Source organism: Hordeum vulgare, chromosome 4H, assembly GCF_904849725.1.
Source record: "Hordeum vulgare subsp. vulgare chromosome 4H, MorexV3_pseudomolecules_assembly, whole genome shotgun sequence".
NCBI classification, from domain to species: Eukaryota; Viridiplantae; Streptophyta; class Magnoliopsida; order Poales; family Poaceae; genus Hordeum; species Hordeum vulgare.
This window is the reverse complement of record NC_058521.1, coordinates 542,084,304-542,101,470: the sequence shown is the minus strand read 5'-3', so window position 1 is coordinate 542,101,470 and position 17,167 is coordinate 542,084,304. Positions and strand designations below refer to the sequence as shown.

At 46.4% G+C, this 17,167-nt stretch overlaps 2 protein-coding genes across 3 annotated transcripts; both read right to left on the bottom strand.

Annotated features, from left to right (window-relative positions):
- Nucleotides 1–10,052: 10,052 nt before the first annotated feature.
- On the bottom strand, nucleotides 10,053–11,920 carry LOC123449381. The gene is made up of 3 exons (XM_045126585.1): nucleotides 11,341–11,920; nucleotides 10,820–10,863; nucleotides 10,053–10,637 (listed from the first exon to the last, which is right to left on the bottom strand). The coding sequence occupies exons 1-3, from the start codon at nucleotides 11,453–11,455 to the stop codon at nucleotides 10,413–10,415; spliced, it is 384 nt and encodes a 127-aa protein (XP_044982520.1). The 5' UTR covers nucleotides 11,456–11,920; the 3' UTR covers nucleotides 10,053–10,412.
- A 102-nt stretch (nucleotides 11,921–12,022) lies between these two features.
- On the bottom strand, nucleotides 12,023–14,922 carry LOC123449380 (FAD-linked sulfhydryl oxidase ERV1). 2 transcript variants are annotated; one of them, XM_045126583.1, is made up of 6 exons: nucleotides 14,596–14,922; nucleotides 14,434–14,517; nucleotides 14,149–14,196; nucleotides 13,396–13,460; nucleotides 12,732–12,809; nucleotides 12,023–12,445 (listed from the first exon to the last, which is right to left on the bottom strand). In XM_045126583.1, the coding sequence occupies exons 1-6, from the start codon at nucleotides 14,773–14,775 to the stop codon at nucleotides 12,331–12,333; spliced, it is 570 nt and encodes a 189-aa protein (XP_044982518.1). In that variant the 5' UTR covers nucleotides 14,776–14,922; the 3' UTR covers nucleotides 12,023–12,330. The 2 variants fall into 2 exon arrangements, with proteins under 2 accessions (XP_044982518.1, XP_044982519.1); XM_045126584.1 differs by having other exon boundaries at nucleotides 14,434–14,514.
- Between the last annotated feature and the right edge of the window lie 2,245 nt (nucleotides 14,923–17,167).

Below are 17,167 nucleotides of genomic sequence, written 5' to 3'. Positions count from 1 at the left end.
TTGTCCGCTGCCACATAACCCTAACCCTGCCATTGACCCACCTTATCAATCTTTTTTTGGAAAAAAAAAGATGAAAACTACCATACGGCCATAACTAAAGGATCTGTCAAGATTTTTTATTAAGTAACGTAAATACTGTCACAATATTATGTAGGTCAGTTTTTTGAGACTGAGAGTGGCTGACATTCTTCTGCTTATTATTCTTATGATGATAGTATGTTTGCTTGTCTTTTTTAGTAAATGGTGTATTTTACTAAATTTATCATATCACATCAAGAGAATACAAATCATCGAGAGCTCACATGTAGCCTCTCACTAATTCTAGACCCACAAAAAAACCTACAAGCGTTCTAGCATGACTACTACGGTGCACACAATGAGCATGAACGCATAAAAACGAGAAAAAAAATTGCGACCCCAAGTCCTGTCAAAGTGAACTACTCCCTCCGTTTTATAATATAAGTCTTTTTAAAGATTTCACTAGAGGACTACATACGAATGTATATAGACATACTTTAGAGTGTAGATTCACTCATTTTGCTCCGTATGTAGTCCGCTAGTGAAATTGCTTAAAAGACTTATATTTAGGAACGGAGGGAGTATAAAATGCATGAATAACCATGAACATGAACCATGCGCTCATAACAGCTTATCTTCATATCTAAAGCCAAAATGAGAAAAAATAGAATGAAATTTGTATATTTTGACAAAAGAGGCAGTATTTTGCGCTCTACGCCAGCTACACGTGGCGATAACAATCTTTAGCATGTACACGGACGATTAATATATAAGCGGTTGTTTGAACAACTAAAGCAGCACTCCTCCTGCTAACATAACAAGCTCAGTTTGCAGCCCGTCCGGCGCCGTATGATAATCACGATCACAAGTTGTTGTGCACTGATGAGTTGCAGCCATAAACAATCCCATGGTGGACGCCGGGAAGTTTAGCTGGGATATGCTACGTGCGTCTCATTCGTTGGCACGGTGGCACCCACGCAGGCGTGGAGCGTCACCTCGGAACGGGGTCTTACGTTACCCATCTGCTAATAAGCCTTTCCCAATTCATCAACGGGGGATGTGGACGGTCGCAATTAATCTCGCCTCCCAGCGCTTGTCTCTAGCCGGACCAGGAAAGTGGAGTGGTTGGGCTCAGGCCACCAGAGCCTGAGCTTAACTGCCTCAGCCTAAACCAGTTCGAGACGAGAGCCATACATGTCGATCATGCTAAACAAGTGCCCATTCCCTTTGGTTGGAGCTGTGTGTGATCCAACGCAACGCTGTAGTACCAGCGGCAAAACGTCATGGCATGGCAATGCCCCCCACCCCCACCCCCACCCCCACCCAGTAGCCCACGTAGACGGACGTAGCGCTGGGTTGGGTTGGATGCGCGCTCCCGTGGCCGTGGGCGAGGCGGAGCGGAGGCTGTAAAGCGGAGCGATCCAGCCAAAACCCCTCGGGGCTGTCACGCACTTTGCGCAAAGCGGCCACCTTATCGCGACCGGCATCCGTCCGTCCGTCCGTCGAGCACGTTATCATCTCTGCTTCTGGTCCCCGCTCGGGAGCCGGTCTTCCTCCTCCGCACCCGCTCCGCTCCGCTCGCTCGCTCGCCGGACAAAAAAGGCCGCTCCCTCCTCTGTAAAGGTGGCGTGAACAATTTCCCCCCCTCTCTCTCTCTCTCTCTCCGTTCTTTTAGCAGCTGCCGCCGTTGCTTGCCGCTGCCCAGCCGGGCCTCCGGCTCCACGGATCAGGCAGGGGACCAGACCAGCTTTGCACTGTGGTGCTAGACCTGTAGTAGTAGCTGGGCTAGCGCGGCGGCGGTAATAAAGACCGGCTGCCACGCTCGCGAGTTGGCAGGGCCGGCGGACCGCGGAGGAGATCCGTCGGCCGGACTGGCCTGTCATTGTCAATTTGTCATGGCAAGGCGGCACCAAGAGGCTGTGGCCTTCCTTGCATGCCGGAAGAAAGAAGCTGGGCCTGACGTGCGCCGTAACCGGAAAGGATCAAAGGATTGGGGGGCACCGATCGATCACTGTAGGGCAGCTCTGTATCGTTATCCAGACCAGGCCTACGGACGGGCTACAGTGTGAGCCGAGGGCGTCGCCGGGGGACCAGCCGCACATGCACGTAGAGGTAGAGGTAGAGGTAGAGATAGAGGTAGAGCCATGGCATGGAGATGGAGGCAACCCAGATTACTGCACGGAACAGGGAGCCAAGACACGACACGCATGGTTTCTTTCTTCTTGATTAGTAGTAGTACAAAGTCTGGACCACCGGCCACCGCTCACTAGGCTACACTACACCACACAGCTCCCTTTAAATGGCCGGAAGCCTCCTTGCCGTTTTCGCCCCGCGTCGCCTCTCTGTCTGCGTCTGCGTCTGCATCTGCTGCCGACGGGTGTGCCGGTCCTTGCACCAGAGCACCACATCGGCGTTACACTTGTTCTCAATGCTGGGTTGGTTTAGCTACTGGGATCACAAAAATGGACCATGGCAATCTGAATTTACGCTCAAGGAAAAACCCATACTAGCTCTTCAGGAAACGCGACGGGAAAGAGTAAACCCAAGCATGTGGGCAGGGCTTTGGATTTTGGTCCGAGAACAGCGAACCAGATCACCGGTAACAGTGTACACAAACAAAACAAACGGGCCGCCAATTTATCATCATTTCTTAATTTATACTTACCTACTACTATCTTCGTTTTTAAATATTACTCCCTCCGTCCGGAAATATTTGTCCTAGAAATGTATAAAATGGATGTATCTATAACTAAGATAAGTCTAAATACATCTACTTCTAGGACAAGTATTTTTGGATGGAGGGAGTATAATAAAAGCATCTCCAACAGCCGTGCTAAACAAGCGCCGCGTCAAAAATTAGGCCATTTTAGCGCGCGCACAACCTGACGGGTGGCTCCAGCGGATGCGCAATAACCGCACGCGCGCTATAAGGAGTTGGGTGCGCGGTCGGATTCGTTATCTCGCGCGATGTATTTGGGGCGCCCGCTTCCGCGCGCGTCACACTCGAGCGCTGGCGCCACACTCTCTCCTCTCCGCCTCCTACGCCCCGCGCCGGCGCCGGCGAACTGCACCCATGGAAGCACGCGCCGGCACCCCGCTCACCCCACTGTACAGTCGCGACCCCTCCCCCGCCGGCACCCATGAACTTGGTTGGATGAACTTGTAGGCATGAACTTTTATTCATCAACTTGTTTGTGTCAAATTGCACATGTTCATTGCATTTTGATGAATGTTTCAAACTCATTTTGTGTCTAAAATACCATATATGTGAAATGTCCGGCGAGTCACGTGTGCTGCATTTTTTGCGCGCTGCTGGAGTGGCGCGCGCTGTATTTTAGCGCGGCTGTTGGAGCCGGCGCTGGCGGCCGCGCTAAACCAGCCGAAGCGCGGCTGTTGGAGATGCTCTAAAGACTGCATACAATGTAAAATGTATGAATCTATACTCTAAAACATGTCTATATACATCCGTATGTAGTCTATAATGAAACTTCTAAAAAAATATATATTTAAAAACGGGGGAGTACTAGGCAAAGGGTCCAAGACGGACTCCGTTTCTCTTCTCTCCCGCGGAGCCATGCACGGACAGCGGTAGCGACATGAGCGCCACACATTCTCCTACATCTCGGACAAGGCGAAGAAATCCACCCCCAATGATCAGGTCGATCATCTCGCCGAGCTGCACTGTGCGTCCATCCTGATTGGGGTTCAGTTTGAGTGTTTGACCGTAGCTTAGCTCGTGCCCGGCGATGATGGAAATGGGGGGTGACAGACAGGGGAAGCACCATGTGCCCATGATTGTGCTTGTCCATGCCGGAGAGCTCCTCTGATCCCAGCACGCGCACGGGGATCGTGTGCGTCTGCATTTCAGATACACGCACACGGTTTGTGCTATAGCTAGCGTCCCAAGGACTCTGAATTCTGATCGACGCGTGTGCTATTATCAATAGAAGTACTGTGCGGTTAGTCGTACACTGGCACGGTAGATTGTACGTACGTACTACAACACGGGCTAGATCGCGGCACATTACATTCACAGAAAACGTGGTGCAAACATGGTAGTTGTAATTCCGTTTCAAAAAGCATGGTAGTAGTAGTAATAGATCAGTTAAGGTGTGTTGTCGATGGTGATTTACATGGTCGGGGCTAAGGTTAGGATGACGACATCAACTACGTATGTTACACGTACGTAATTCATTCCCGGGCCGGTGACAAGGATGTGCAACAAATTGGACAAGTCGTCAAGTATTTTCTTTGGCCTTTTGTGGTTACTTCTAGCAAGCTGCTACCACGCCGACGCTGTCCCGAAAGGTCCAAAAATAACAATTGGACAGGATTACCGCTAGCACACCACGTGTTCATCCTGACTTGTGAGGCGGCTTAAGCTACTTTTGTCAACAAAGTGTGCCACGTTTGCCGAAAGCTGGGAAGATTTCATCGCCTTTTTATAGGAGATCTTTTATGGTACCCCGTAATAAAATTAGTCCGTCCATTCGGGGAAATCCAACGCTAGAGATTGATTTGTATTGCTTCAACGGGCCAGCAGTATATGCACTCCAACCCGAGCAAAGTGGAGCAATATACGGAGATTGAGGGCAGTTTGGGAACATCGTAATATTTCAGCCCGTCCACCCGCTGACCTGACCCACGCCTACGCCGCGACGATTCCGGCCGCTGCCGCCGCACGCCCGATTTATCTCCCTCTGCGAGCCCCCTCCTCTTCCTCACGAAGAAGAGCGACTCCCGCAGCTTGGCCCCTTGGCTAATCGCGATTTAATGCTGAAAGCATTGATTTTTGTCTTATCAGATTCAGAAACTTGAAGTTTGATCTGCGTGCCTACCCCCATACAACGTTCTGGAAATGGTGCTTTAGTTCGTGAATTTTGAAAGTGTGTGTGGCTCGTTCAGTTTCTACCTTCTACAATGCAATCACACAGTCGGGGCACAGACGATGTGACGCGGAAGCAAGCTCACGGCCATGAGACACGGCTACCGGAAGGGCAACAACGGAGCACGGCTGGAGGTAGATGGACGGGGCAAACAAGGGCCGATTCCCCCGGCGGCGGCAATGCCTATTTCCTGGAGTGACTTGGGGAGGGACGAGCGTAACGGCAAGATGCGGGATATGGGGCGAAGTATTAGCCCATCAGCCATCTATGAACGAACACATTTTTTACCGTGAAAACTAAAAAAGTCTATATTACCCATATGAAATCAACGGTGAGATTAGAAATATACTGTTGCCTCAGTATAGGGTACCGTAAAAAAGCTCTTAACAAATGACCTTGTTGTTAATGACGCCCGGTAAGTTGAGCAGCAGTCTGAAGATTAACCTCAGCTTCGGTTGTCCTATGGAACCTGTTAGCTCGTTATCTAGCCGAAAGAGGGTCGGGCAATCCGACAACGTGTAACTGAAGTTGCGAAATGCAGTGCATGGTTCCGTTTCCAGTTCACGAGCTACGTCGCAAACTGCGATCAGGGAAAAATGAACAACAGATGCAGCAATGGCATGCACCATAAGAGAAAAAGAACGGGACGGAAAGCTTCAAGATTCCAAACAAAACGAGAAGGAGACCAAACAAGACTGCCATCACGGTAAGGATGAGGAAGAACAAGTCTGAGTTTTCAAAGGCTGCATAGGTTTCAGTGGTACCTGATATGGAAATGCAATGCGGCCGAGAAGCCTAATCTTCTTCAGATGAAATCCGGCCTGCCTGCCTGCCCTGCCTCCCAGAAGACGAGAAGATCTTGGCTGACCTCCCAGAAGACGAAATGCTAGGCTCCAAAACCCAGCGAGCAAGCAGGTCGAGGGCCCTTAAAAGCGGCTGTTATTTGCGAGTTAAGCTTCGTCAGGCCCCCACACAGCTAGCTCCCTTCCCTCTGCAAGACCGCACACAATACATACATACCTTTCCCTCCTCCTCTCCCCTTTGCTTCTAAGGAGGATCTGCTAATCTTTTTTTATGATGCGCTTTTTAATCGGTCGGTCATGGCCTCGGCCTCATGGGGCACACTGCCGTGCCTCCTTTAGTTTACAGATTGGAACAGTGGATCGGCTTTCCCCAAAGACACATCACATATCTTCTCCCCTCTCCTTCATCAGCACTGATTAATCATTGGTTATGTCGTTAGCCTGCGTCTGTGAGTGAATGTATCACGTTGGCATTTTGGCCATGTGCCGATGCATGTGCACTATATGGCATATGGGTGCAAAGGCGACTGGTATCTGACCGCACAGACACGGTATAAAGCGGCGGAATCTTAGTAGAGCTGGACGCCTTTGTACTGGCCGGCTGGCTATCTAGCTGGTGAAGAAGGTTCGTCCTCGTAGTGGTAGTAGATCGCTGTACTACATGGAGAGAGACTGGAAACGTGCTCCACTGCGTGCTATCAATTCACGGCGGCGTCACTGTTCGGTGGCTATTAACTAACCACGGCAGTGTTACTGCTGAGTGGCTTTTAGTTGAGCATAGAGGAGCAGTGGATACCAAAAGAAAGAAGCCAAATGTAGCTCCAGGACCATGCACTACCGCATTAATTAGCACTTGGCGTTTACACATCTCATGAAGTACTACTGCTAGCTAGCGAGTAGTCTAGTGGTTAAGTATAGCAGTAGCCTCAAAGTAAAGTTTGATGTACTCTTACGTACTGTACTAGCCAGTTGCTGCTTACCACACTCAAAATGGTAGTGCAATTTGCACTGTGTAAGTACCTGAGTTCACAGAGAAAATCAGGAAGGAACATGTAAGTCTCATGTAGGAGCACCAGCACTGATGAGCGAGCGGTTAGAGAACCAAGGCACAAATTAAGAGCTCACAGGTTCGTTGTTAACCCGCTACAGAAAAGAAAAGAAAAAAGAGCTCACAGGTTTGCATTACCAAAGCATCGAGGGAAAGCAGAGGGAAGGCATGAGTATCTCTCAAGAGCACATGACTTAGCACTGACTACTGCCAAAAGAATAGGAGCTCAACTGGGCTAAACCCCGGGGCATGGCAGGCATTATTGTCTATCATGCCTATGCCTTTGCACCAACGCAGCGTCACTGGGACGATTGCTCCCCAGCTTTCAGATAAGGAGCGAGCGAGCATCTCACGGCGTGCAATGCAGACAGCTCGGCAAGCGTGCGCCAAGAGCTCGTCTCGACCGCCTAATCTTCCGCTTACGCCTCCGTTTACAATTTCGAATGGTCCCAAAAATCGTCTGAATTGAGCCAAAATTGTCTTTATCATTCTTGTTCTCAGTGGCCGGCTGTCCTTGCTTGCGCTTGTCATGTTCCATGCTTGGTACGTACAGAGGATCTGGGCATAGAATGGTGCATTTGGATGTAACATCAGAGTGAGGTTTCAGTTTCACAAGCTTGGAATTCGGTGCTGCAGTCTGTTCTGATCGGTTGATTCAGTTCCTGGAAAGAGAGTCTCCGTTCTTTAGGCTTCGGCATAGCTTTGCTTGGATCGGGGAATGAAACACTCGGAGGATGCTAAGATGCAGTTGCTTCAAATAAGGCTCAGGGAAAAAAGCAGCATTTTGGCTTGTTTTAGAATCTATTCTCGCTTGAGGCTTGAGAATTTGTCAAACTGGGATCCCACTTTCCTCTTTTAAAGCTCTCATGAACAGATGGAGCAATGCAAACCCTTGCCTTCCATGAGACAGATGCTTCTTGTTGGACCAAGAAAACAAAATAAGCACATCCTTGTCGCTCTGTAATAAGCTTACTAGAAATATATTTCCTACTATTAGTTTCGAGCGTAAGATATACACCATGGATATCATCCACATATGCAGCAAGACGACGTTACTGACATTGGAATCATCAGTCAGCAAGGATATGGATGGGCACATAAGTATGATACAAAAAATAAGAAAAAGGAAAGGAAACATAACGGTTTCGAAAATAAACGTGATTTGACTTCAGTCGCAGCACAATGCCATTTATTTAGAAGAATGATTCAAAGAAATGCTGTGTCATCAGAGGACAAAAGGGGATAGGCGCATGAGTGTTTCCCAAAGGTAAATTCAGATATACGCCCCTCTGAAATGTCCGTTTCCGATTGCGATAATTGTACCGCTGCGAACCCATGGTTTGGAAAAATGTCACCGCAAACTCAACAGCTTCTGAACAACCTCTTGTCACTGTATCCATAGGGCCGCGAATACTGTTGAATGAAACAACACCATCGGTTCTCGCTCCAAGTCGCACAATGCGTCACCATTAGCAGCTAAGGTGTCAGCAAAGGGCGTTTTTTGTGATTGCTGAGTCTTAACACCGGTGCTCAACCACAATTATTGTCCATCACAAAGCTTGTCAGCTAGGCTGTTTGCAGTAATAGGCCTATCACTGAAAGTAGGTGTCACCTAATGGGCATAATTTGGTCACTCAAGCCCCAAAGTGACATAGTTGAAGGCTGCCAGTGGAGAGGTAATTGAAGCTCACTGCCTATAGTGGATAAAAAAAGAGGATGCATGCATGAGTAGTTTCTCATACAAAGGTCCATAGTGGTGGATACAATGTGCATGTGGACTTTATTAACTAGAACTCTGAGATGTGATTATACCTTGAAGCAGAAGGAAGATGCATGTCATGACTCATGAAGTCATGATAGTAATCAAGGTTGTTGCTAGTGTTGCTTGGTGATTAGGTCTCATGTCACCCTAGCTTATCCAAGTTGCTGATGACATATCGATTCTTTTCTCCGCGTGTGAATCGACATTGGTAGTATTTTTTAAATAAGATTATGAACAGGCTGTGCCCTGGCAGGTAATGTGCATGTTTGGTTCTGCTTGCTTTTGATCTAGAGCACGCATTCTTAATATAACAGAACATGCCTTTGGTAACCAAGTTCATTCCAAGAAGATGTTTGTGGTCAAATTTACTTTTGACAAATATTTGTTCCGGAAGACAAAACAGTGACATGTATCATATAATAGATCATATGATATTATGACATCTCTTTGTGTCAGTGGGACAGATGAACAAAGCTTGAAAGGAAGAGACCGGTATAAGGGGAACCATCAGTCAATCACCATTAGTTTGTTCTGCTTGTCTGAACTTAAGTTGAAAGCAATCCCGGAAATCCCAACAACCAGCTCTACAAAATTGATACATTACATCAATAGATAAGCTAATATTATATGTCAGCATTATATCATATATTTTACTAAAGAAGAACCATGCTATATTCCTTCTTCTCCGATGTCGGCAAAATGATATTGTCTGGTTTTGAAAGTGTTTTGGCAGGTGTAAATTTGATTTGACAAACTAAGTTTTGTTGCCTTTTTTTGCAGCTGCATACCCACATCAACTAAATTGCAGCTTAATTCTACTATCATCAAGTCAAATATGCTATACAATTGAACACACGCTTGCAGGAAGTTGCGAAGACAGTACAGATAGGTAGCATCCTTCGTTTGCTGATTAACACATGATCCTTAGTTTCTAAGGCAAATCAAGAATAAAGAAATCAGCATGTGCGCAATAGGGTGTCACAGGATACACAAAAGGGTATGGTATTGGTAGGTGAATGTGCAAAATGTAATCAGGACATGTTTGTATACTCGCCTATTATATTCAGAAAGCGTCTTTGGAAATGACTTGGACTAACTTGTAACTAGCCATCTCTCTCATTATACCGACCGAAACTAAAGGATTCCATACTTAGAAAACCTCATCACAAGATTCTCAAATGTGAGAACACCTATACGAGAAACACTTAGAGCTTAAGTGACAACTTTCTTTAATTATGAAACCCGGTTTGACAATACCACTTTCAGTAGGTTGTCAAATCCACCATCTTTACAGATGGCTGACGGAAGAAGTGGATGAATAAACTTTTAGGGCATGTATAGGACAAGAAGAATTTCACAGGAAATAGTTCAATCTGGAGCCCAGAAAAATTTCCGCGTTCCAAACCGGATCCTCTAAGAGGCTTAGATTAGTGAATACACCTGCCCAATGATTCACACTCGAAATAAGTATTCCAATACTGATAGTTTTCTGAAAATTGGATAACTGCTTCAACCAAGTACCAAGGTAACATAAGTATTCAGTAAACAGTTCTGACTAATACCATAGTTATGCTATAACATAACAATAACATTTACATATGACAATAGCAGTGCTGCTTACCTGGGCGCCCCAGAATAATGCTGGTACCTTATCTAATCTAGAAGCATGCCCTCAAGATTTGATCAGTTGACTAATTGACCACCCACAAATACAGCTAATACTGTCCCTCACCAAGTGATTCCAAACATGGAGACATCAAAGAACATGCACCATTCAAGTACCTAGTGTAAACACACATACGACACATAACATAACATCAAAGAAGACTTTGGACATATGGTGGTTCTCTAATTTTTCAAGTACCGCCTCTGCAGCAGTTCATAAAAGTTTTCAGCTAAGCGACAGGAGAGGCAGCGGATTGAGCAGAACGTGCGTCCTTAGGTTGACCAGGAGGCGGCGGGAACCGTGGCATATAAGGAAGAATAGGAGTGCCATGCTCGATTGGACCTGGCCTGATACTTGCCTTGGAGCTTGGACTTGGGTCGATAGGTTGGTAGTCATCAGTCTTTACATCTTGTAAGTTCCTAGTCTTCCTGTTGGTAACATCATGTCCACTTTCCTGGAGAAGGTATACAGGGAACACAACTTAGGTATCCTTCCTTGAGAGTTTAAGCTATACTGAACAAAAGGAAATTTTCATTCGGAAAATTGTGTGAAGCAGAGGGTATACGTGGTGTTTGTATATTATGCTGATCTGTGAAATGTAGTGCACTTTTACAGGTTCTGTCTGAGAGTGCACACCTTTAGTCTCCTGCCGTTTAGCTGAGCGGTTCCATAGTCCGAGTCTGCATTGATTGCAGTTAAGATGTCAAGCCATAGACCATATATTCCCTACTGAGACTAAGTAGCTGCTGCACCTACATAGTGAGAACTGAAGAAACCAGCACCAACCCATGCAAACGTGACCTCGCTTAATTTCCTACCAAACATTTCCTTCGAGTTGTATGCAGTTGCAGAGACGAGGACCCGATCGTTAAAAAGATAGCGAGGAGCCGAGTTAGATCCAAAATAAAAAAGACGAGTAACTACAGATTTGCCTTATCATGTCGAACTGGCAGTTTCTTTCACTACCTTGCATCCACAATCTTTTGAAAGATCGAACCAAGTACCAACACCAGACACTAGCTGCTAAAGCTATCTACACTTTTCTCTATAATAAACCAAACGGGACAGAAGAAGCAGAACAGGATTCACCTGAAGTATAAGTGACAGGAGGGCAAGAGAGAGAAGAGCAAACAGAGACAGTTTTCATGCGTATGTACCTGAGGCTGAGGACTCCACCGTGCTTCTGGCGCTGAACGAGGTCCCGAGGAGCAGGTTCCCTCCGACGAACGCGACGACGAGCAAAGCCAGCACGGAGCGGCGCTTCATCGCCATCGCTCCCCCACCGCTTGCAAGGTCCCCCGAGAAGCTCAGAAGCCGAGACGCTTCAGCTTCAGCACCGGCGTTGGCTCTTGTGGTTTGCTTCCTTGAGACCGTCTCCTCCTGGCTGTAAGATAAAGACAGGCACTAGTACATGCAATTCAAAGCGTGATGCAGCCTCCGCATGTGCATCACTCTAGATGTCAGTCAGTATGGGATTAAAGAAATGGTGGCGATAACACGGCAGAATTTATGTCTCGGCAACACCGAGGAGGCAGTGCAGGGAAATGGCCGGGCCAAGCGAGGAAGGTGGCCTCCATGCCATGCGTTCCTCCGTCAGTCCGTCTGTCGGACCTGCTCTTCTCATTGATTGCCAAGCCCTTGAATATACTAGTGGTGGTACCGATCCATCATCCATGCATTTGCCGCCTCTTTTTCCCCAAAATTTCCCTGCGCAATCTCGTGAACATGCCGTGCCCTGTTTCCCAGGGTTTCCTGTGACAGGATACAGGCTGCACAGAAACCTCTAATGTTTGCCAGATAGGGGAGTTGAAATGAAACTTGAAAGGATCAGAGTTCAGATTTCAGAGAGCAGTAAAATCGGTGTAACTGATAGAACCTCGCCCAAAACCTTTACAGATCATAGGGTGTTTCATCACCGTGAAGATGGTGAAACTGTACTGTACAGGAGCGCAGCATCAAGGGGCAGGTTCAGATGACATATACTAGTATTACATTTGCCAGGGATAGAGGATGGAGGAGGTAAACGATAATAATAATACACCGGTATTGTCCTGAATTATCTTTCCTTATCCTCCTGGTATTGCCCATCCAATGGTGGTTTAAACTTGTTACTGGCACGGAAATTTTTATAAGGTTTCCGGGCAGTGTCATCGGTTCGGCATGATGTCGTTGGAGCCTTCTAGGTCGCACGCGCGATCCGGGCAATCCAGCTTGCCCCACCGTGCATTTACTCTCTGGCAGGGAAATATTGTTTTTCCAAGGCTGCAAAACACAACCACGATACGCTCAGGTGAGCAGCTCACAAGAATGGTCCCGCCGGTGGACGGCTTAATATTCTGTAGAATCATGACATGTTGTGATGAATGAGAACATCTGTTTTATCGTAATAAAAGCAAACCAAAACGATATACTGCTTCGGTTTTCCTCTTTTCGGCCTGCAGACCATATCTTTCCAGTGACAACAGGAACACGCTATAACTACAATTACCTTGATGGTTTTCCAATGGACCACCGAGTAAACATTACAAAGTTGCTTGTATTGGCTTACCTTCGATTAACCACATTGTGCACATAGCATAACCACTGAGAGAATTCAGCCTGGGATCCTGCCTGCACAGGATTTGCTCTGAAATAAGATCATAATGAAGTCAGTTTAATGTTGTTCCAAGAGAACTGCCTATTTGCCATTATGTTCACATAACACAAAAAAGTAATCGAGTAACAACAATTGGACAACCTGATCACATGGTTCGAACATATTACACTACAATGATTAAGTGTTTTAATCTAAGCAAGCTTTCAAGAACCCAAATGTCCAGCAATTCACCTGCACCACATATTAGCAATTGGTACATATAAATAGCCATTGAATCACCGTGCTCAATTGTTATATCTATATGACCCTGGTCAGTTATCAACTGCTTTCTGTGAAGAACCGAGCAGGCATGGAAAGTTTAATGATAAAATGTTGCAGATTGTGACAGACAAGTGCATGTATATAAATTTGGTAATCTGACATTATACACATAGGTTCATGTTGCAAACTGTAACTAATCATATAGCAGCAAAAGTTCAAAGGTTGATTCCTTGATAACTATCAACTACCAACATTTCAGCACGATATAAGACTGTAGCGTACAAAGGCATCTCAAGCATCAAACCACTTAAATGGAAATAACAATTTATCCAAGAGTCCGGAGAGCATTGCTTACTTCAAAACTTCCTTGAAGTGATCAGCGCACTCTTTGCAAGGATACATTCTCGAAATTAAAGCCATCTGAATATGAAAATAGGCAGAAATGTTATCTTTGTACATGGACCCAAAAGACAAGCAAAAGTTAAAATGAGAAGCGGGACAGGGAGATCTTCAGGAAGAGAGAATACAAAAAATTGAACAAACTGACTTGTACTGATATTCCAGATAGATTAAGTGGTAGTCAATGGTCGCTCGTATAACATAATAATACTTCAGAGTAATGGTAAACCAAGTGGAATACATGCTTGTTAAAACCGTAAAGCTCAGAACTTATTGGAAATGAACAGAAGGTGTATCGATAAGTCCATAATATAGCATGGCCCTGTAGTTTTGCCGTAGCAATACTCAAACTGTGAAACTCGTTGTGTCCGAATTTTATCAAGCATTGCTTGCCTTTTGGGTCCATGTACAAAGATAGCATCCATTTGAGTAAATAAAAGAATAAAACAAGCATTACTCCCAACGAATCCGTTACAGGTTATTTTATCAAATCATGTGCGGATCTCAACCTAAGCCTATAAAAAAAGCATCAATGTCTGAATTGGAACGTTCTTCTTAACCCTCGATAGTAAATAGCTAGTACCTGCAAAGTGCTCATACATCTTTCAAGACCGCAATTCCGTAAGGTATGCAGATTATGCCATACTAGCACACCTATGAATCACCCCCAAATGTAAAGAAATTTAGTTGAGTCCCCAGTCCTGCTTACCAGCTCTTTCGCATCGCGTTTCTGCTGCCTGGTTGGTTCATCGGGAAACTGAAACTCGGTTAAACAAAACACAGTAAGCTGGCAGCAAATGGATTTAAAGCATCAATGCTTAACAGCTCGTTGCCTTATCCACAAGTAAATTGATCAATAAACGCAAATGCATAATAATCCATGGACCATCCAAATTGACGACACATGATATGTTGCTAAATGAACAAGACTAGTAGCTTCAGGCAATTGCTGAACATTGGTGTGCTACTGACAGAGCCAGTAAAGACGGAGCACCTGCGCGGCGATGGTGTGGAGCAGCATCCAGGTCGCCCGGCCAACCTCCTCCTTCGTCAGGGGCGCCACCTTCGCATCCTTCTGCTGCGCATTCAGCCGAACACCTTACGACTAGCCCCTCCATACGGAGAAACGGAGAGGAATCGGCGAGAGAGAGCTTGCCTTGAGGACCTCCGGCGGCGGCAGCGGGGGCGGGGGAGGAGGCGGGGAGAGGGAGAGGGAGAGGAGGGGGCGGAGGCGGTGGTCGTCCGGTGCGGTGTCGGGGGCGATGAGGAGGCGGCGGGAGAAGGCAGCGACGGTCTGGAACACGGGCTCCAGCGGGTTCGACCCCGACGGTGCCATCGCGGCCTGAGGAGAGAGAGAAAGACAGGGCCGGAGCGGGGAAGACGCGAAAACGGTGGGCGCGTGGCGAAATCGACGGATTTGGTGCGGAGCTTACGGTGGGGCTAATTCGGCACCTCAAACGGAACTCGTGGGCGCCGGTGCGCCGGCCGAAAAGTTTCCACCGGCCGCATCTCATTTTGTTGGATGCGAGTCGTGTGATTATTAGATGTGGGAAAAAAAATCTTCTTGTCTTCTTCTTTCTTGGGCTGGATCCGCTCGGGGTCCTCGTCGCCGCGCCTTCGATCTCCTTCGATGGTCGTCCTCGTCGCGAGTCCCCACCCCCGCAGGACGTCCTCGTCGTCGGTCCACATCCTCTCCGGCCCTCCTCGTCATTGGTCCCCACCCTTGCCGGTTGTCCTCGTCGTCGCCTTAGCCCATGCAACAACTGCACATGTGGTTGCAGCTCTCACCAGGACGGTTGTAGCTCCCCTCCGGTTGTAGCTACATCGTCGCCCCTCGCCATTGATGCTCGCTAGTCGCCAAACGGGATTGCATCGGCGGTGGCCACCAGTAATTCAGCGTCGTTGAATGGATATAGCAAAAAAGTTCAACGGTAGTAGCAAAATCCAACTATGGTTGCAGCAAAATCATCGTCGTCTTTCAGCTTTCATTCTTAATTTCTTCTTAATTATTGTCCCTTCGTTCATCTCTCAATTATTCGGATGGCTTGCTCAAGCATTCTCTAGTCGAATCATGCTCTCTTGTCCTCATGTAGCCTAGTTCATTTGTTTTATCCTCTTTCATTCCAAATTCTCATCGGTGGTCTTTCAAGATTTCTTCAAGTTTGTGATCATATCTCTCCTTAATATTTTTAAGAAGAATAAGTGGTATGTTAAATATGTTGCTTGTAATAAATTTAACTTGATGAAGGATATGCACTACATAATTCTTATTCTTGTTTCTTCAAGGTGATTTTAATTCTCAAGAAAGGTGGCTTGGCCACCAAGAAAGGTGGCGCCACCCTTGGGCCAGCCCTCCACCATCCCTTGGTCGCATGGGCCTAGGTGGGGAGGGGCGCCCAGCCCACCAGGGGCTGGAGTGCACCCGACTCAGCCCATGTGGCTCCTCCGAGGGTGGTAGACCCTTTCCGGTGGACTCCAGAACACTTTCGGCATTCCTGGTACATTACCGATGATGCGCGAAACTTTTTCGATGACCAAAACGAAACTTCCTATGTATCAATCTTTATCTACGGACCATTCTGAAGCTCCTCATCATGTTTGAGATCCCATCCGGGACTCCGAATGACCTTCGGTCACCAACACAATAACTCAACTATGTTTATATCGTCATTGAACGTTAAGTGTGTAGACCCTATGGGTTCGAAAACTATTGAGACATGACCGACACACCTCTATGGTCAATAAACAATAGCGGGACATGGATGCCCATATTGAATCCTACATATTCTACAAAGATATACATCGGTCAAACCAACCATGTCAAAGATTCAATTAATCCCATATGTAGTTCCCTTTGTCCATCAGTATGTTACCTGTCCGAGATTCAATCGCTGGTATCTCTATACCTAGTTCAATCTCGTTACTGGCAAGTCTCTTTACTCATTTCGTAATACAAGATGTCATGACTAAATCCTTAGTCACATTGCTTGCAAGCTTATTGTGATGTTGTATTACCTAGTGGGCCCCGAGATACTCTACGTCACACGGAGTGAGAAATCTCAGTCTTGATCCATGCCAACTCAACAGACACCCTTGGAGATACGTGTAGAGCATATTTATAATTATCCAGTTACATTGTGATGTTTGATACACACAAAGCATTCCTCCGGTGTCAGTGAGCTGCATGATCTCATGGTCATAGGAACAGATACATTGATATGAATAAAGCAATAGGAGTAAAGTTGGATACGATCAAACGATATGCTTAAGGTTTGGGTCTTGTCCATCACATCATTCGCCTAATGATGTGATCCATTTATCAAATGACAACTCATGTCTATGGCTAGGAAACCTTAGCCATTTTTGATCAATGAGCTAGTCCAGTAGAGGCATACTAGGGACACTTCGTTGTCTATGTACCCACACATGTATTTTAGTTTCCAATCAATACAATTATAGCATGGATAATAAACAATTATCATGAACATGGAAACATGATAATAACTAATTTATTATTGTCTCTAGGGCATATTTCCAACACCATGGTGTAAAAAACTGTAATCACTTGGTCTTCGCACAACACGATGAACCCCCAGCGGTTCTTAGTTTAACGCTTGTCTTCAGATCACACACGAGTTCTCGCTTATCATGCCGATCAATTTTCGGCTTTCTCCACTGAGGTACTTAACGAGACTACCTGGAAATACAATTGATGTGGTTCTCCCTTT